Source organism: Maniola hyperantus, chromosome 2, assembly GCF_902806685.2.
Source record: "Maniola hyperantus chromosome 2, iAphHyp1.2, whole genome shotgun sequence".
Classification (NCBI taxonomy): Eukaryota; Metazoa; Arthropoda; class Insecta; order Lepidoptera; family Nymphalidae; genus Maniola; species Maniola hyperantus.
Genome location: NC_048537.1, coordinates 5,101,195 through 5,121,937, shown reverse-complemented (window position 1 = coordinate 5,121,937; position 20,743 = coordinate 5,101,195). Strand labels below are relative to the sequence as shown.

At 36.0% G+C, this 20,743-nt stretch overlaps 1 protein-coding gene across 1 annotated transcript; it reads right to left on the bottom strand.

The window, feature by feature from the left end:
• Positions 1 to 3,927: 3,927 nt before the first annotated feature.
• Shark (SH2 ankyrin repeat kinase) lies at positions 3,928 to 18,989 on the bottom strand. Its single transcript, XM_034979727.2, has 14 exons — positions 18,705 to 18,989; positions 18,081 to 18,177; positions 17,923 to 17,999; positions 17,026 to 17,234; positions 12,221 to 12,419; positions 11,384 to 11,524; positions 10,580 to 10,685; positions 9,823 to 10,052; positions 8,753 to 8,893; positions 8,204 to 8,510; positions 7,275 to 7,504; positions 6,517 to 6,716; positions 5,779 to 6,004; positions 3,928 to 5,656 (listed from the first exon to the last, which is right to left on the bottom strand). Exons 1-14 carry the CDS (start codon positions 18,738 to 18,740, stop codon positions 5,453 to 5,455), a joined length of 2,403 nt encoding a protein of 800 aa, XP_034835618.1. The 5' UTR covers positions 18,741 to 18,989; the 3' UTR covers positions 3,928 to 5,452.
• Between the last annotated feature and the right edge of the window lie 1,754 nt (positions 18,990 to 20,743).

Here is a 20,743-nt window from a genome sequence, read left to right as displayed (position 1 = left end):
GATTTGTAAGTTATTTTAATTAATCAAACAGAGCAAGGAGTTTATTACCAAAATGGACAACAAATTGTTTTTTTACAATAGAATAGAAATATTTTTTATTCAATTAAAAACAAGTACTTTTGAATCGTCAAATGCATGTATCACTGGAAAATCAAAATAAAACAAATATTCGTATGAGAAGCAAAAATATGGAATATTTTATTCACTTCATAAATACCATTATCACATTCGCTTAACACAATGATTTATAAAATTTGTTAATTTATTATAAAAAAATCATACGCTTAGTCAGACTCGTAAAATAGAATTTAATATAAATTCTTTATAAACTAAACAGATAATTTGGGTAACTATATAAAACTTTTGTACATCAAATAACACAACCTCATGGCAATAATTGAACGACAAAAATTACTATGGCATTTCATGGCGAATTTAATAACAGCTTCCATTTCACACAATACTTATAAGATTTTTAATTTGAATCCATCAGCACAAAAGCAATCTAATCTACACTATTTCAAAATAATGTTTCAGTTTTCTCAAGACGTTTTAATAACATGCCCTTATTTTTCTGTTTTCTGAAGTTAGGCCACTTTTGCGCTACTTCCAATTAGCCAATAAAATTTCACATTACCTGTTAGGCCTCATTCCTTTGTATTCGTTGTTTTAACATACCCTTTATTGAACTAGTAATTATAAAATATGTAAAATCTATAGGTAATTATAAATTATACATTTTATAAATATTTTTCAAAAATCATAGTTTGTTTGAATAAAAATCTATGAAATAAAATAACTTCATGTGTACGATTTGCAACGAAAAGTATAAATTGTATAAGAATAAATGTTTAAATAGAAAAATTTCATTAATTAACATTTTTTACAAAAAAGGAATGTACAGATTGTATCAAAAGGTTTATTAAACATTGGTAATATAATAAGTATATTATTAAACATACCTATAACAACATTAACACTAGTTTTAAATGAAAGAAACAAACGTTCCGTCGCCGTCGTTTTTGATCATAAATAAAATACTATTTTGTCGAAAAGTATATTTTCATTCAGGCATATTTCATGCAGGATACTTTCGCTGCGTTCAAAACATCGAATTTGACAGAAAAATTAATGCCACGATATTTTTCCGCACGAAAAAAACTGCGCGTTTGCAACTATCCATTGGATAATAAGGGACATAATATTATTACGTCCAATATGTAAAGCCAATTAAAACCTAAAGCAATATTTTACAGCACAAATGTGCACTTACGCGTATAATAATTCATATGTGGATTGAGTGATTTATCTAAAAAAATCAACAAAAAAATTGGTTATTTACTTATGCTAAATTAAATTAGTTTATAGAATGCAGAGTACTGCAGAGAATTGCGTAGCACTCGTCGTCACTAAGTAAAGCCAACTTTTGTCTTGAAAATCATCAATTCTACTTCTTCTTCTTCTTCATTCTGGGCTGGTTTCCGCACTTAAACGTTTCCGTCTGTTGTGCGTGCATCACCCCTCCCCGCCGAAGTCTTCACTCCAGCCATCCATCATCAATTCTACTTATGATTGTGTCTATTTTCGGTTGAATACATATCTGTTAACTTAACTAGATTGACAGGTCTCAATGTAGTGCTATCCTTTTCTGCAGGGAACTTTGTGAATAGGACAGCAAAACTGTCCTATTCACAAAGTTACCTTGGCTGAGGTCTGTTGAGCGTGCTTTGACTTTGCTCAATCTTTGCTTAGAGTTAGAAAGAGACAGATTTATGTCTGCCATACAACTAGCTTGTTTTAACTGCGACTTAAGTTTGAGCACAGTCAAAGTACGCACTGTAGTTGTCGGCCTTAAACGTGTCGATTGTTTGTGTTCAATTTTAAATGCAAAAAAAAGTTAATGCGACTGTGACTGTTAGTGCGTCCAACACGATACTTAATTTTAAAGCTAAATATTAATCATTTGGGCTCATATTGCGGTATAAGAAAAAAACGAAAGAAATACGAAACATCATTAATAAAAGCACGATCAAAGATTTGAACATTTACAATTTATGTATTTCTACACATTAGACGAGTCCTTCCGAACAAATTTTTTTGTGGGCTGCACTTGTTTTTGCTTATACAAACTTAGAACACCATTTTATTCGGAATAAGCGTTCCATACATTTAATTCAATATATTGCGGACTACCCCCTAAGAATACTACAAACTTAATTAGGTATCACTTATCAGGCACATCATGGCATGTTCCTTATCAAACGGTAGTTTACTTTTACCACCAATGTAGACAAAATAGAGAGATAACAGTAGGCTTAAGGAATTACATCTCCAACGTTGGTAAAATTCGAGCATCGAAGCACTTGGCGCTACAGCAAAAAGGACCTTTAACTATTCGCAAGGTTTGGAGCGCTGGCAGTTCATACATTTACAGCCAGCACTCCAAACCTTGTGAACATAAAATCAATGGTACTGAATTTTCGACTTTAAACCAAGGGAATTACGCCCATTTTACTCTGATGTTATTATGTTTCGAAACTAATTCTATCAACGTTAGTGAGATGTAAAATTTTATGCTAAGCCTACAGAAAGCGCAATTAATTATAAATAATTAATTAATTAAATTGTCATACTTCTATTCACTCAAACCTTTTGGAGTACCTTTAAAGACGCGTTCACACCAACAAAACTTTTACCGTAAAGAGTATTTTAGTCTAATCTTTTTCCATGTAGATGTCTGTACTGACGATACAATAATTTTCGCCAAACACGACGTGCAAAGCACAATCTTATTGGTGCAAACCCGAATTTATATTACGTCTACTTAGACTGAGGGTGAGATCTACAGAGCGCACTCTGACTTAGCTTAGACTTAAGACAGAGTTAAAACGAAACAGAGCTAGCTATATCTCTCACATAAATCTGTCTCGTTTTAACTCAATCTTAAGTCTGAGCAAAGTCAAAGTGCGCTCTATAGATCTCAGCATTAGATTTATAGAGCGTACTTTGACTTTGCTCAGACCTATTAGAGTTAAAATGAAAATGTCAGATATAACACTGTCTTGCTTTAACTGTGAAGTCTGAGCAATCTCAAGTACTCTACTGATCTCAGCCTTAAGACAAGTTCTATCTCTTGGACGATCTAACCTATGGACTTGTAACGCGCCTAATATTACGAATAAAAATTTCTGTCACTTTTGGTGCGGGACGAGGAAACACTACATAGACAACTTGACACACTCACTCAACAAAGTTTTGTGTCATTATTAACACACACATATCTAAATCTTCAACACTACTACATTTTACGCACACTAATAAGTTATATACATCAACATACAAAGACATTACGAGTGTAAGACAGTCAAATTGATTTGCGATGCTACCGTATCGATATTTTAAAATATATCGATAGTTTTTCAGAAACAAAAGTAGAAGTAAGAATTTATTACTCGTATTTAATTACTTAAAACCAGTGTTTGGTCAGCGTAGCGTATTCTTGCATACATTCACCTCACTTAATAGGTAATTATCCCAAAAACTAATAATGCAACGTAAAAATAAGAAAAATATTTATTTAAAAAATATGCACATACTTTTTTACTTATTTTATATCATTTTTAATCTTTTGTATTTTTTTATATAACGAAATTTTCATTTAAAATTTCGATAGTGAAAATGTGCTTATTAATGACTTATATTATTATATAATACAAAATAAACCTGACCGCGCAAAAACCTACCAAACATAATTAGTAGGTATATCAATCAATAAAATGTTTTTTTCTTTCCAATCAATCATTTATTTATTGCACATTGGGTTTACATGGTAATTCCAATATGGTGTACTCTTTGTCCAAAAAAATTAAATGTAAGTTATTAAATATTACACGTATTGCCCTTACAAATTAGCAATGCAAAATTTTCTCAATACCTGCCGCTTTTACCCCACAGCAAAATTCCATAAGACAGATATGATACTATGAAAATAAATTAGTAAACACACACGGTGGCCTCTTCTATTTTTAACACGTCATTATTTACCATTAGGTTAATGTTATGTATATTCTTGGCGATTCTCTCTGTAAAAATATCGAAATCTGTAAAAATAAAACGATTATGATAAATTATTACCTAATCCTCATCCTTGAGAAAGGTACACCTTTTAGCTACAAATTACCCAGTTCAGAGACACCCTACCCCGTTTCTCGCCTATCACTAAAATTGCGTTGCTTTAATATTTTTTTAAATGTATTAAGTACGTGAAATCACAGAAATCGACCAGTTTTATTACAAGTATAGGTAGCGAAAAAATTGTGGTAATTAATAATAACTATTCTTTACTTGACTTGAAGACGGTAATTTAGTCGTTAATAATAAAGAAAATGTTTTCATCGATATCGATAATCGAACCACAATCACTATCACATGATTCTTAAAAATCGAACCTTATGTCCTATGCAATTAAATCTAATACTGAAAAATTTGGTAAAAATAACACAATAGTCTCGTGGGGAGTGCGGTATACTATAGACGGAGAGCCAGGGCCCAAAATACTGTTTGAATTTACTAAGGCTAATTTTTTTATAGTTCATTAGAATGGTTGCGTACACAAACATACTGCGGTCAGTCAAGTGAACCTGAGAACAGTGACTCAGGTGCGCTATCAAAGGTGTCGTACCTGCGAGGTAATAAAATGAATTTACTAAGGCTGAAAATTGATATATAACTTGTATATTGCATATAAATAAAAGTTGTAATGGTTAGACAGCAGAATATGGGGACAGAGCTGGTCAGTATGCGCAAAAAATTAGCCTTAGTAAATTCAAACAGTTTTTTGGGCGCTGGCTCTCCGTCTTTAGTATACCGCACTTCCCACGAGACTAGTGTTATTTTTACTACTACGTAATTTCATGCTGTTCACGCGTATTCAAATTTTAACCTAATTTGTATATAACGAGGGTTGCAATTGTTTAGAAAAAACAAAATATAGTCTCGTGAGGAGTGTGACTCGTTTCTACCGAATTATTACGTACTCAATTACTGAATCGGTAAAGTTCTCGATTGTTATTTTATTATAATAATTTATGTAATTTAATTTATAGAAAGCGTTTATTACACCAAAAATACTTACTTATGAAATGAAATTCCATATTTTTGTAAATTTGATGTGTTTGATTTGTTCTTGCACTCACTAACGGCACAAACAGGCATTTTTCACCCAGCGTGTAAGACGTCGTCACACATCGAAAACGATTCTGACAATGACAAAATCGATTCCGCAAACAGTGTTTATAAACGCAGTGGATTAAAAATCCATTACTATTGACAGAGGGGAATAATCATGCGAGGCGCGTCCTTAGGTTAGATCGTCCAAGTTCTATCTATTTGCAGGTATAGTGATATCTAGTGGTACGTATACCATTTAATTGACCTTATGTAAGGAGATTCTCTAAACATGGACGTTCTCGTTCTCCGCCGCGAGCTGGCTGATGTTGACGTATTCAGGGTTCTGTGAGAACACGTCGTCCAGCTTGCTGAAAGTGGGTCGCAGGTCGGGGCTGTACGCCCAACAGTCCAGCATCACTTGGTAGATCTCATCCGGGCAGTCTTCGGGCCTTTCGAGCCGTTGACCGCTTTCCACTACTTGTATGGCCTGTGGAAATAATACGTAGTTGAATATCATTGCTGCAATTAACATCGGACCACACAAGTTAGAGGCCTTTTGTTGATCGGGCCACTTGCCTTGTAACATAAACTGTCAATGGTGGTACTCACCTCGATGCCCCTCATCTCGCCATACGGCTGCTTGCCATACGAGAACATCTCCCACAGAGTGACGCCGTAGCTCCACACGTCGCTCTTGTGGCTGAACGTGCCGTAGTTGTAGGACTCGGGCGCGTACCACTTGATGGGCCACTTGCCACCGCGACTCGCCTTGTAGTACGAACTGTCAGTGGACAGTGCGCGCGATAAACCAAAGTCACTGATTTTGGCTTGATGTCTGTAGAAAAAATGTTAAATACAGCCATCGGATTAAGTGGTGGGAGGTCGAGGTGACTGACTGCAGTAACACAGGACCGCAAGCACTAGCGAAGGTTGGAGGTTTTTATCGTGAGATGTTAGACTTTAATTCACGATTATAAATAAGAGGTGTTGGAGGTAAAAGCGGTAATAGCTTAGTGATTAAGACGGTTCGGTCTCTCATTCGGCGGGTCCGGGGTTCGATCTAGCAAATGCAACTCTAACTATGAATGCCCTTTAGGCATTCATGTTTCCTGCCGAGTATAACCTGGTGGATTGTGATCTAAAGTTTAGATTCATAGAGGACACCCATGTTTAGTTATGGGCCGGCGGTGGATAAAGAAGGCATGACGATATTTTCGCGCACAAACAACCCGATTTTCAAAATTTACATTACCAGCCAGAACTTTGCTTATTGCAGGGAATGATGTAAATATTCCATTTCAGTTCAAACACACAACTTGATTTCCAACACCATTTAGAATAACTAACCTGGAAGCCAGCAGGATATTCCTGGCGGCGAGATCACGATGCACGAATCGCCGTCTCTCCAGATACCTCATCCCGGAAGCGACCTGCCACGCCCATAACCGCAACTCGTAACCCGGCGATGCTTTCTCCGCTTTGCTTAACAGGAAATCTAGTAACGAACCCAGGGGAACTAACTCTTGGACCATAGCGAGGGGAGGGCCCTGGAACAACAATTAATTAAATTAGAAATGTGGTAGACTTTGAATAACTATTAATAAAATAAGAAGTGTGGTATTTTAAACATCAACTAATTAGAAATGTGGCGAATTTTGAACAATCATTACTTAGAAAGGTGGCGGATTTTGACTAACAATGAATTAGAAATTAAAAGTCCAACCGTTTAACCGATTTAAATGAAACTAGCTTATGCTCGCGATTTCGTCCGCGTGGACTACACAAATTTTAAACCCCTATTTCACCCCTTACGGGTTGAATTTTCAAAAATCCTCTCTTAGCGGATCCCTACGTCATAATAGCTATCTGCATGCCTCAGCCCGATCCGTCCAGTAGTTTATAAGCTGTGCGTTGATAGATCAGTCAGTCAGTCAGTCAGTCATTTTTTCCTTTTATATATTTAGATAGCTTGAGTCTCGGAAATTGACATAGGCAAAATTTTTATCCCAGAAAATCAAAGATTTTTACATACATACAGGATACAGGATTTTTAATAAATCTGAATCCACAGGAATCATTTAGTTTTAAAAATAAATGACTCTTACCAAAGAGACGCCAATAAGCCGCACTATACACCGATGCTGCAGCGACATCATGAGCTTGGCCTCGGACAGGAACTCTTGCTTGTTAGTGTCGGTGTGTTGCACGTGTAATGTCTTCACTGCCACATGTATGGGGACTTGGTCCGGCGGCGAGTACACGGCTCGCAGAACGGAACCGAATTCACCTTCGCCTAGCACCGTGCCTAATGTTAATTCGTTGAACGGTATGAACTCTGGAAATAAAGATGTAAACATAAGTTTAACTATTCATTTTATATTCTACGTATTATATTAGTATTTGGAAGGGTAAGATTGTGACGGCATGGTTAGTTAAAATTAAGTGCGTTTCGGCATTTAATAATTATAATTTTTCCAATTTATTCCAAAATTCATTAAAAACTGAACTTTATATATATTTGCATTGAGGAACAAACCTAAATTAATCATATTTTGTGGCCAAATAATTTTTAAAATTAATTTTGATCAATCGATTATGACTGAGTAAACACTTCTAAAATAATACATAGGTATTATTTTTATACTAGCTTATGCTCGCGACTTCGTTCGCGTGGACTACACAAATTTCAAACCCCTATTTCACCCCCTTAGGGGATGAATTTTCAAAAATCCTTTCTTAGCGGATGCCTACGTCATAATAGCTATCTACATGCCAAATTTCAGCCCGATCCGTCCAGTAGTTTAAGCTGTGCGTTGATAGATCAGTCAGTCAGTCAGTCATTCAGTCAGTCAGTCAGTCACCTTTTCCTTTTATATATTTAAGATTACCCAACTCATTTTTTTTGAAAGAAAATGGAGGAGTGCCACATCAAATTGGAACATTTAAAATTGTTAATTTTTTTAATAAAAGTTTACTTATTTTATTAATAGCGCGAGACCCAAGAAAAAGCGTTTTTTTTTTAAATTCTTGTTACCTTGCAGTGTGGATAGCTGTCCTTCGGAATTAATGGATATCTCATTGTAATTCTCCGCCAGTGTAGCTACTGCGCTGTTGTTGACGGGCACTTTGTATGTGTCGCACTCACTGGGTGCTTCGTCGTTGTTGTTCATACTGTCGTTGTTGAAATCCGACGAGAACGAGAGGTTTCTGGTTAACAGTTCGAAGGCGTTGTTGTTAACCGATTGGTTGTCGTTCAATATGTCGTGTTTAACTAACGATAGGGATTGGTTCAACGCTACTCGACTTGGTGATGCCTTCTTGGTCCGTGGCATGGTGGAAAACTGTGAAAAAATTATCTTATTAATTTTAAGACCTGAGTTATATAATAGTACATTATGGTACAAGTGTGTAATGTTGGTGATTACCGCTGAAGTGCCATTGAGACCCGAGCCGTTAGGTGAGGGACTTAAGATAGCCGAGGACGGTAATCATCAATACACACGTTTATCAAACGACGTTATCAACTCTGTCAGTCAGTCAGTCAGTCAACTTTTCCTTTTATATATTTAGATTATGTACAAACCTCAGGTAGCGGTGGTTTAGGCTTGGGAGGCACTGGCGTAGTCAGTTTGGTGGGGAGACCGTCTGGAACAGTACTGTAGTGTTCTATTAGCCTCTCCAGAGATTCTAGATAAGGTCCGTCGTCTATGAACAGCCAATCGTTCTGTAACAAGAACATTTTATTAAATATCTGCATTATTTAATTCATTTTAGGTCCATCTTTAGGAGTCTTGTTACTTTCTTGCCAAAGGCGTGCAGCTCATAGAGGCATAAAAGCGTTGCTTACCCTAGAAATAGTTACCATAATTGAAATATTTCAATGATCGTTATTTTTTAGCCAGTACAAAACTTATTAATGTCTGCCCTGGCTCTAAACCACGTGCACGCCACTGTTGCTTGCCGTATTCCCGTAAATTCTAGTGTCGAAAGGCTTTTTACGGTTCTGTTTTCCTGGTACAATTGTGTCCATGGTATTCGGGTACACACACATGTGGTTACATTTAGGAGTACGGGTCGCCTCCTCGCGGTTCAGTTTCTCTGATCCTTAGGCCTGTATTTCTCGGTTCAAAAATTGATAAAATGGCCAAATATTAGGTGCAGTGCTTGTTTTACCCTACACTTTACTTTAGAATCAATTGCTGTTCAGTTTCAAGATGTTTTTATTTATAAGTAGTTGTTTGTTGTTTAAGGATAATATGATTATGGGAAGACACTGGCACCGATTCCGTTGTCTTTCTCTTAACTAAATTTAGAGTATCTGCATCCTTTTCTTTTTAACAATGCTAAAAAGGGACAGAACACGAACTTAACATTTAAAGACTCTAAATTTTAGTGCACGCTACAAATTTAAACAGTAGGCTCGCGACTGTGCGCTAAAATCACGGGTTTCACCATCTAAAAATTAAATTTAAAACTGTCAAACTGCGTCTGTCCTTTTCATATTACATTAGTAAGAATGCGAATACTCTAAAATTAGGTTGTGCTCAGAATCAGTACCAATGCCTCATGAAACACAGTTTTCACTATAAGTCCCGCAAATTGCTATTGCGTCAATAGGAATATAATATAGTCAAAAAAAGGTAATCTTCTCACCTCTTTCCTTATAATGAAATGGTACGGCAAGTTTTCACTGAGCATAGTAAGCACGTAGGCGCCAGTGTGCCTCTCACTGTAGCGCACTAGGAAGACGCCGTCGGAAGCCCTGTCGCGTATATTGTGGTGCTTGCAGTACTCCTCTAGAGTGCGGACCGCCTCGTCCCGATTGAGCGTGCCGTGGTACCACTGACTCTTCGTGGTGTTTGGCTGTTCGGGTATGTGGTTTTCTGTAACAACAAAATCATATTCATTTTCTACTAGCTGAGGCCTATACGCGTGGATTTAGGTATTACAAAATCCTGTGGAAACTCTTTGATTTCCAGGGATAAAAATTAGCCACTCTCTAGAGTATGTCCCTCTCCAGGGCTTTAACTATACTCATTAAAAAAATCACGTCGATCCGTTGCTCCGTTGCGACGTACTTGAAGGACAAACTAACAAACCAACAAACAAACACACTTTCGCATTTATAATATGGGTATTTGATGTATTTTAGTCTAGTTCTTTGTTAGTAGCTCAACTACTTTTGGCTAAAATCAAACTAGGTACAGTACGCGACAGAAAATATTGTATATCCTGTAGAAAGAGATAGCGGTTTCGCAGAGCATTGTCTCCATCATTGAGACTGACAAAATGTCACACAGGTATGAGTGACAGAGAAAAATTTTGTTCGTTTGGGCATATCTTGTTATTTATATCGATGATTTATAGCATTATTTTTTTGGCATCGCGACATACATATAACACCACTTACTGAGTAATTGGTAGCATTCTGTGTGTCCAGAATGTTTGGCTAGTTGAGCAGGAGTATCGTGAGCTAATGTTCTAGGGTGGGCTGGCGCCTTTAGTTTTAGCAAGACCTGTAAGCAAAATGTCACTTTTATCATCATTATTATTATATATATATTATATATTATGATATTTAATATATATATTTTATATTATATTTATTATATACAAGAGGAATCATTGCAGAAATATACTGACAAAGCTGAGAAGTGAGCAAAGTTTTGATTGTGCAAGTTATAATGTGTACATTGTACCATTTTTCTATATTAATGGCGAGCAAACGAGCGGGCGGGTCATCTGATATTAAGTGACTACCGCCGCCCATGAACATTATTGTAGCACCAGAGGAACCGCGAATGTGTTGCCGACTTTTCAGGAATTTGTTGATCTGTCCCTTGAGTAACCTCATGTTGACATCGAATGGGAACACTAACACAATATTCCAAACATGCACCGAAGATATTTTTATATTCTGTGATAGACACACCTGGCGCCTTTGTTGCTCTACGCTTCCATCTATTTGATTAAACATGACGTATTAAACGCATTACCCAAAAAAATCATAAATTTATAGATAGGTACAGATAAGAAAAGCTCATACATTCTTATTTTGAAAAGTGAAGACAAATTTCGTTTGTGTATACACGCATGCGCGTAGCGCGGTGCTTACGCATCTTTGAGTAGCACGAAATCTACGAGCATGCTTCAAAACATGGCTCATTACCATACCAGTCTATAGTTGTTGCGCATTATAGTGCACAGTAAGTACCTTTATACAGTCTATGTGGCCCCTCTGCGCTGCGTCGTGCAGCGGCACCTTGCCGGTGGGCGCGTGCCGCATCTGGTAGTTGGCGCCGCCCTTCGATATCAGCAGCTCGGTCGTGCTCGGCAAGTTGTTTTGGCAAGTGTACTAGAAATATTGAGGATAGATAAAATGACAATCCCAGCATTTTTAAGTGGCTTCTAAAAGGAGGAAGCTCTACCTATATACCTATTTTTTGTCATTGTCAGTTATCCATCAAGTCCATAATGAGAAGCTGGCGAACAAAACTATTTTCTATTTTATAACTATTATATATTTTTTTTATTATTTTATAAAACGGTGTAGTTACACTTCTGATCAAAATATTTTTTCTTTAATCTGGATCTTTTTAGTCCACTGAGTACAAATCTAAAATTATTTCCAAGAAGAACGGCCTAAGGCCCGGACTCCACCAGAGCGGAGATGTGCGGAGATGTCTGAAGTGCAGACGAGAAGAGATGTTTTTCAGCAAGGGTATATCCACCAAAGCTGTGCGGAGATGCGTGCTGGCTAGACTGGAGCGGAGATGTGTGCTGGCTAGAGCGGAGATTTCTGCTTGCTAGAGCGAAACTGAGCGAAACTGAAAGGGGGCGCAAAAACCTGAAAGCTGTTGAAGCTTTCTTATAGGTTTTTGCTCCCCCTTTAAAATTGAATTTCGTGTCCATTGTTACGTTATGTTTTGTTCGCCAGCTCCAATATTATCAAGGTTATTATGAGCTTAAAATGTCTATAGAATGAGTTACGAAAGTTGAAGTGTCTTAAAATCAACTACTTCCAGTGTGGTCTTTAAAAATAGGATCTTACATGTAACGGCGTGTATCCAAAGGAATCCCGGACATTGACGGTGGCGCCACTCTCTATAAGCTTGGCCAGGATTTTGTCCCGCCCAGCCCTCGCGGCTATATGTACAGCAGTCTGCCCGTCCTGGTTCTTTGCGTCCCGGCTACGGTAGCCGTACGCGAGCAGTTGAGATACTATGTTGAAGTCACCTGCTTCTGTCGCCCTGGTGAAGGAAACAAATATTAATGGTCTAACAATACACTACAAAAACTTAAACAATGTTCAAACTAGCCCTAAACACGCGCGTTTGCATTGGCTAAATGTGTTTAACGTTTGCTCAAACCGCGTTTAAAGTTTTTGTGGTAAATATAACATATATAACATATAACATATATAACATATATAACATATAACATATATAACATATAACATATATCTTTATTTGCAAAAAAGGTTTGACACATAAGACTTTGACCACTGGCTCCCAAAGAAGTATAAACTGTGTCATGGGAGCCAGTGCCTTCCCTGTTACATAAGCTTTTTTTAATTTACAATACAATTATTGAGTATCTAACTATTACTTAATAATAAAATCTAAATTAAACAATAAAATAAGATAAATAAGTAAAATAAAATAGAATAAAATAAAAATTCACATGGCGTGTATGCATATGTGTGTGGGTGTATGATTTTGTGGGTGTGTGTGTGTGTGTGTGTGTGTGTGTGTGATATGTAAATGTTTATATACATATGTTTATGTACATATTTAGTAGATTTTCAATAACAGGTGTGTATGTCTCATTGATTCAGAAAGATTTGGAAGCCCGCTTTGTCATAAGAGAGGTTTCTAGTCTATTTTTATTGAAAGTATTGTAGTTTTAAGTCACCATAGCCCAGCAATATAAAAGCGTAGGTAAGCGTAAATTAGAAGTTGGAAATAGTAGAAAATTTCGACAAGCAAATAAAATAATAGCTTAAAATATTTTTGCGTCATAGAATGCTGATGCTGATGATGATGCTGATTACAACTTAATATCCAATGTGTCTACTTTCGTATTCATACACAGCTAACACACATACTTCTTAGTCATATAATTTGTAACAGAACGTAGATTAAAACATGTGAAATTCCCATGGCCTTTTAGGTATATTATACCTACTTCACATCCATACTAATATTATAAATGCTAAAGTGTGTCTGTCTGCTAGCCTTTCATGGCCCAGCCGTTCAACAGATTTTGACGAAATTTGGTACAGAGAAAGCTTGCATACATAGTTTAGGGGTCAGGATTCCAGAGAGTTGATTACTGTTGATTGTACTGAGTTGTTTAAATAAATAAAAACCGGGGAAGGACATGGGCTACTTTTTATCCCGGAAAATCAAAGAGTTCTCACGGGATTTCAAAAACCTAAATCCACGCGGAAAAAGTCGCGGAAAAAGTCATCATCTAGTTAAATATACGTCTTTATTATTATTATGTATTACGATTTACGATATGATCAGACAATGTAAATATTCACATGTGAGTACATTAAATACAGATAATATTACTCATACCTTGGGAATGTTTTCAAGTGACAATAACTTGGTGGTAGCAACAATTGGAGATACATCTGTGCAATGTTTGGTGATGATGAATCACAATGTTATGTTAATGATTCACTAATTACATTAACACTTATGTTTGTGTTTGTACTTTAGATTAATATCCGAGTGTTGTGGAAGCTGTTAAGGACCATTATTGGCTATTAAAGTAATTTTCAAGGTCCAAAATATAATAAAAATTTCATTACTCATGTTTTAAAGTTGACACGTTTTTTTGGTACTTAGTTCGTGTTTCCTCTAATTTAGTTGAAAGAGGAAATGGAAATTAGTCATGTTGAAGTAGTATACTTAGAATTTAGATACATAAAAAACTGGTAAATCCACGTTAATAAGATCAAATATACAGGGTAGGATTTTGGTTTTGGTATATAGGCTTTGGAACGCATTTAAAGGCATGAACCTTGAACGCGTTAGAACACGTTAGAACCACTAATTTTGGGGGCTAATGGCGGACGCGACAGGTGATTGGTTGGCTGTCATATATCATATGTGACGTCATACTCTGCCTCCCGCATTGGTTACCGCTTCGTACAGACTGCCGCACACACGCCAATCATTTTTACGGTGTATGGATAAGTACTGACTGCTGAGTACGTGCGCAAGTATTCCTACTATTTTCGCTCATGATTCTAAATCCGTGCTGGTACCTATATTCCTGTGCTATGGAGCTAACTGAAACTATTTACGGGTGGACCAAGCTGGCGGATTGTGTTGGGCTTTATCGGTATGTAAATGGAAGACACGAGAGAGACTGCAGGCCTTCAAGTACGGGTCTGCGTTGTTAGATAAGCTCCCGGTCCGTGAAGTAAATGCCGCATTTTCATGTAAGGCGTCTGTCTATCTATAGAATGTACTTTATACTTTGCTCATACTTTACTTATAGTTAAAACAATACAGATGTCTCGTTTCAACTGCGTCTAAGTCTGAGCAAATTCAACGTACGGTCTATAGATTTTAGCATCATACAGGTTCTTTAGACTCTGTAATAGTCTGTAATAATAGTTTCAGTTTTCACCTCAATCGCCAGCTTCTGAAGTATCACTCTAAATGTAGATATCTATACTTTGAAGCTAAGAATACATATTATCCTGTATGGGCTAATGACAATTAACAAATAGTACATATTCAAACACATAGTCTATTTGTATAAATTATAATATATTTTGCATTCCAATACTTATATTTTTATTTGGAATGAAGTTGGCCTTATCTTGCTGGTCAGTGTCCTTCTCAGTGAATATTTTATTGTATGGGCATATTGGTCTCGGTAAGCAGGAAATTATCAATAAACTTGTCACTGTTTACAGTTCATCACTTAATGCAACACAGCAAAATACACAAGGCCATTGACCTCCAGAACAATGACATTTTTTAAATCACCACTTTCAATTTATATCAGTTTATTGCCTAGTATATAAAGAAATCAGGGAATAAGCTGATCCCTTGTTATATGAAAATTATAATATTGGTACTACACACTGCTATAATAACAGTGTGAACATTAGCTAAGTAGTAGGGTACCTACCTATTATTATACGAACTTAATTTACTTAATTTTGTTAAAAGTTGGTTAAACTAAAATTATCTCAAAAAACAAGAAGAACAAAAATAATAAATTATATACCTACCTACTTTACAGGCACTTTAATTGATCAAATTATATCACTTGATACAATGATTTCAATAGAACCCTCATATCAAATGGCTCCATTCATTCAAGTAATAAAACAACAAAGAAAAATTAAGGACAATTTGTGTGGCTCGTTGGTTAATAGGACTTCCTCCTTCAGCTATCATTGCCATGCTATTGACATCATAATAAACAATTTGTGTACTTGGAAGGAACGCTAAAGGATATCATTTTCTTTATATATTCATTTTTATCTAAATATATAAAAGGAAAAACTGACTGACTGACGGACGGATCTATCAACGCACAGCTCAAAGTACTGGACTGATCAGGCTGAAATTTGGCATGCAGATAGCTATTATAACGTAAACATCGGCTAAGGAAGGAATTTTTAAAATACAACTCGCGAGGTGGTAAAATAGGGATTTGAAATTTGTGTAGTCCACGAGCACTAAGTCGTGAGCATAAACTAGTATAAAGTATAAAACAAGAATATTTGTAAACATGATGTTATTTATGTTTTGTAGTCAGTATAATAAATGGATGAGTCAAAGATTTTGTTTTATTTGCAATTAATGTAAAAAAAAGCTATTAATAATGCAAGCTTATATCAATTATTGTTTAATACCTTTATCTAAAGTACTTGTACTATTTGTATTATTAGATATAGTAAATTCAAATATAATAAGTAAGGTACTCGTATATTATATTAAAAGTTAAAACTATAATAATACAGGTGGTGTAAGATGTTAATGTCAAATGGACAAAACAAAGACCATTTAATGGATTGCTTTCACCTAGAGGAAAGCATTATTGTATCAGTAGGATCACTACTGTATGCTTTTTGATTTTAGTCTGCTTATATATTATAGGTCTCATAAGATAGTTCAGAGTACTCAGTGGGTGATGAAGATGCTCGGAGTTCTTCTAGGTGATCAAATCAGAAATAAGACAATCCATAGAAGAACTAGAGTAACCGATTTAACACAATGGGTTGCAAAGCTGAAGTGGTAATGGAGCACATAGTTTGAAGAACTGATTGATGTTGGGGTCTCAAGGTGCTGGAATGGCAACCTCACACTGGAAAACGCAGTATTGGCAAAGCCCCCACTAGGTGGATGGACAATATCAAATGAAAATCGCAGGGAGTCACATGACCACGACATGTGGAAGTACACCTTACAAGAGACCTATCACCTGTCTGTCAGTTGCCGACGACGCTGGCTACTCATACAGTTTGTACAAGACCACACAGTCAGAATGTTGCCAAATTAAATGTATTGGATGCTTTTGATGTTCACAGAGTGGGATGGAAAGTTTTCTGAGAGGTTCTTATAATATGTGGATGCAGCTGCACATATCGAACTAACTCAGACTCGTATGAAAGGATTTTCTCATTTCTAACCTCTAGAATCTCTTGAATATGGAAAGCCTGGTTTTCTCAACTAGCTATAATATTGAGAGTGAATAGGCAGAATCTTCTAGGCAGGCATGTTCCAGCATAGGATGCATTATCACCTACTATTTGATGTGATTGCATTTTAAGCACAAGCCTTAATTAAAAGAGTTTCAAAGAAAAATTTGACCACTCACCTATGTAGTAAATTAGTTGTCCCCTGAGTTCTAGACTCATGCGGTGGTGGTTCACCTTTGCACACTACAGACAACCGAGTGACGAGGCCATTGGAATCTCCTCGGTAATGCTGGATCAAGGTGTCCAAACCATGCACAGTTGTATGTTCCTCTATAGAGAAGAATGCATCTTCACCATGTCTTCTTATTTGATAGTGTACAACCTCACCCTAAAATATTTAGTTCATAATTTTTTTAGGATAAATAAGTAGCCTAAGTAGCCTAGTAAAACCCACTAGGGTCTCCACATCACAGGTTTAACCTAGTGTGACGCCAAAATAACTTGTTTTTGTTAAATAAAGATATTTTATTTTATTTATTTATTTCTGTTTCTGGGATGCAAGCTATCACTGTGCTAAATAAATGATGCACACGAATATGTTCACATGGATTTAGGACGTTTGAAAATGACATAGGAACTCTTGATTTTCTGTAACAAAAACATATAAAAAATAGATTTAGGTTTTAAAAAATCCCATGGGAACTCTTTTATTTTCCGGAATAAAAAGTCTATGCCTATGTCCTTCCCTGGGATGCAAGCTATCTCTGTACCAAATTTCATTAAAATATGTTCAACAGATGGGCCATTAAAAGACAGAGATAAGTAGACGCTTTTGCATTTATAATATTAGTTTAGAACTATGATAGTATGTAATATTGAAAGTTTTAGCTGATTTTTATAGCATAATATTCAATTAAAGTTACAATAATTAACTTTATACTATTAAACACTTCCCTAATCTTTGCATTTTAAGAGTTGATTGACATGATTGGTTTCCGTTAACTTGTGATAGCTTAACAATACCTATGTGAGTGCAATATTGGAAACATTGATACTTTCATCAAATTTAAGTTTACCTGGTGTAGAACAGAGAGTACATAGTCCCCAGGAGAAGTATTACTTTCTCGAACTAAGAAAACACCATCCTCGCCCTCTGAAACATAGATTAACCCAACTTTTAAACAGAGGTTCACCTAATCTCAAACCGTTTAAATATTTCTCAAACAAAGCCTACCTTCTTTAAGAAGTTTTTCCGCAGTTTCCCGTGATATCTTTCCGTGAAACCAGTTTACATTATCCTCTCTATTCATCCTCAACAAGAAAGAGTTTGTCTGAAAAGTAAAACTTGCTCAACAAGTGTCACTAACTACAGATGATCGATGTAGCATTTCTCACGAATATACAATAAGGCACGTCTAATAAATTAATAGCTTGAACGTATAGCACTCTCAATTGTTTCAATTAAAATTTTGTTTATTTAGCTAATTCAAAAACTTTTGATGTCACAATAACATGATCAACTCTACTCTATAGACTGACAAACAACTTTTTGTTTTCTATTTCTTTCTAACCTATGGCAAATGCAATAAGAAATAGCCTGAATATTTTACATTCTAGTTCAATATTGTTATCTCTCTTACAAGGATTGGCTTTGCAACGGATTAAAAAGAGATAGATATAATTATATGCTAGTACATTTTTGTACTACATGGTAAACGTCAACGTCAACTATCGAATTTAGTCAAATAAGAAACTCATTAATTTTTTTTTCAAGAATTAGTCATCAAATACAATTAATAAAGCTTACATGTATTTTAATAAGTAAATGCATTTTGAAACATATCATCTTTAATCTTACCTTCAATAATATAAATGACGTCATGGTTGTTATCATGATATCCAACTTTGGAAACTCACAAAAATATTTACAAATATCAGAGTCCCTGTACGAACCCCACACTATCTAATTTTCCTTCGCTTTTTGAAGAAACACATTTTAAAATTATTTAATTGAGTAACTGGTTAACACAAAATACTTTATCTATAAAAGCGTTCACAGTGAACGGAGTGCGTCTAGAAAGCAGCCGGCAGACAGGCGCGGTATCCCCGACTCTGCCTTCCAACGAATGACTCATAGCAAGGTCAATTCCGAGAAATGATTCACCAGCCAGAGTACTCAGTTCAGCAAAGCCATAAGTAGTACGCATTCCCTTACAACACAACATCGTTAATATAACTGGTAAATAAAGTTAGAGATAATATATCGTTGATACAAACGTATTTTACGTAATTAAGTACGTAAGTACCTACTTACCTATCTGTAATAGGTCTACTACCATCTACCTAATCGATTAGGTACCTAGCTCTACTAGTAGTAGCCTACCTATATATTCTGTACTTCGTTTAGATTAGTGAGTAGGTTAGGATATTATATTGGTTAGTTAGATAGGTCGCATATAATAGATAGACGTTTTTACACGGTCTACAAAAAACCAGTAGTACGAATCGCACTCGCACACGAAGGGTAGGTAGGTACCTACCATATCGTCGTACAAGAAATAGGTACTGTACTTAATACTTTATTGTTCATTGCGGTGATTGCGGCTATTTTGAAATTCTTATTATTCGTTGTTATTGTTAGTGACAATATCTAGAAATACACATTCTGTAAAAAATTAAACTCTCTGCCTATTACGATTCACGACAGCCCGCTGACAGACAGACAGACGGGTTGACGGACGGACAGCAGAGGCTTAGTAATGTGGTAGGTGCCAATAGGGTCCTGTTGGCACCCTTGTACGGGACCCTAAAAATGCCGTGCAACCTGACATTGGCTAATCTGTGTAAAGCCAGAAGAAAAAACCATCCGTGCAAAAATAATACTTATCTTTGTTGACTCGTTTTAATAATGGCTTTCCCAGGCTTTCCCATTCTTAGTTCGGACACAGCCCAACAAGAAAGGGCGGCCAAAATCCAGCAGTTCGTTAGATACGAACTTAACCTATTAGGTTCTACGAAAATCCTGCTCTAGGATAAGTTTTTGTACCTAGGTATGGATTCCTGTGGATACCAAGGACAATTAGTCGTAGAATAAACGCCTAGATTCACCCTGATTTTTGTAAACCTCATGTTGTATCTTAAATTCTGAATTAAATCACAATAAGCTATAAGCAGGATTCCTAGTTCCATGGGTTTAAAGTGTTGTAAACTGTTATGTAAAGTGGGTAGGTATATGGAACCTAAATACCACCACGCACATAGCACACATAGACAAGCAGATATTTAGAAAGTATTTTCGCTTTAAATGTACTGAGTGAGTTGTCTACAAGGCATGGAACCAGTCCCGAAGTTTGTTTACCTCGGTATGCAATGTTTATTTACTTTCATTCGCTCTTGTTCACAACCTGATTCCATGATCCTATTTAAAGTATATATTACTTGGTAAGGTCAAATCCAGTCGAATCCGACATATTCGAGCTAGGATCACAAAGTTAGTCTTGTGTTTTAATTTTTAATGTGATTGTAATATTAAATTACTAGCTGATGCCCGCGACTTCGTCCGCGTGCATTCAGGTAGGTACCTATTTAAAAATCCAGTGGAAACTCTGATTTTCCAGGAAAAAGTATCCCATTTTTATGGGATAATGTCGCAAAATTTTACTATTGATTAAAAAAATTACGCAAATCGGTCCAGAAATCTCGAAGATTTCGGTGAACGAGGTAGAAAAACTCAACTCCTTTTTTGAAAATCGGTTAAAAAGTATTTTTAATTAATTATTCATAATACCTAGCTATTACCAATCGTACCTACCTACCTAAACTTTATAAGGCTATGGACTATGGAGCACAAATACCCAGTAGGTAGTTTTCATCGTCAATGCCGTCAAGGCAGCCGGG

Coding starts and splice junctions, on each gene's coding strand:
- Shark (XM_034979727.2), bottom strand. CDS start 18,740: ATGATAACAACCATGACGTCATTTATATTATTGAAG. Junction 17,235..17,922: donor TACTCTCTGTTCTACACCAG/GTAAACTTAAAT, acceptor TAAATATTTTAG/GGTGAGGTTGTACACTATCA. Junction 11,525..12,220: donor TTGGATACACGCCGTTACAT/GTAAGATCCTAT, acceptor CAATATTTCTAG/TACACTTGCCAAAACAACTT.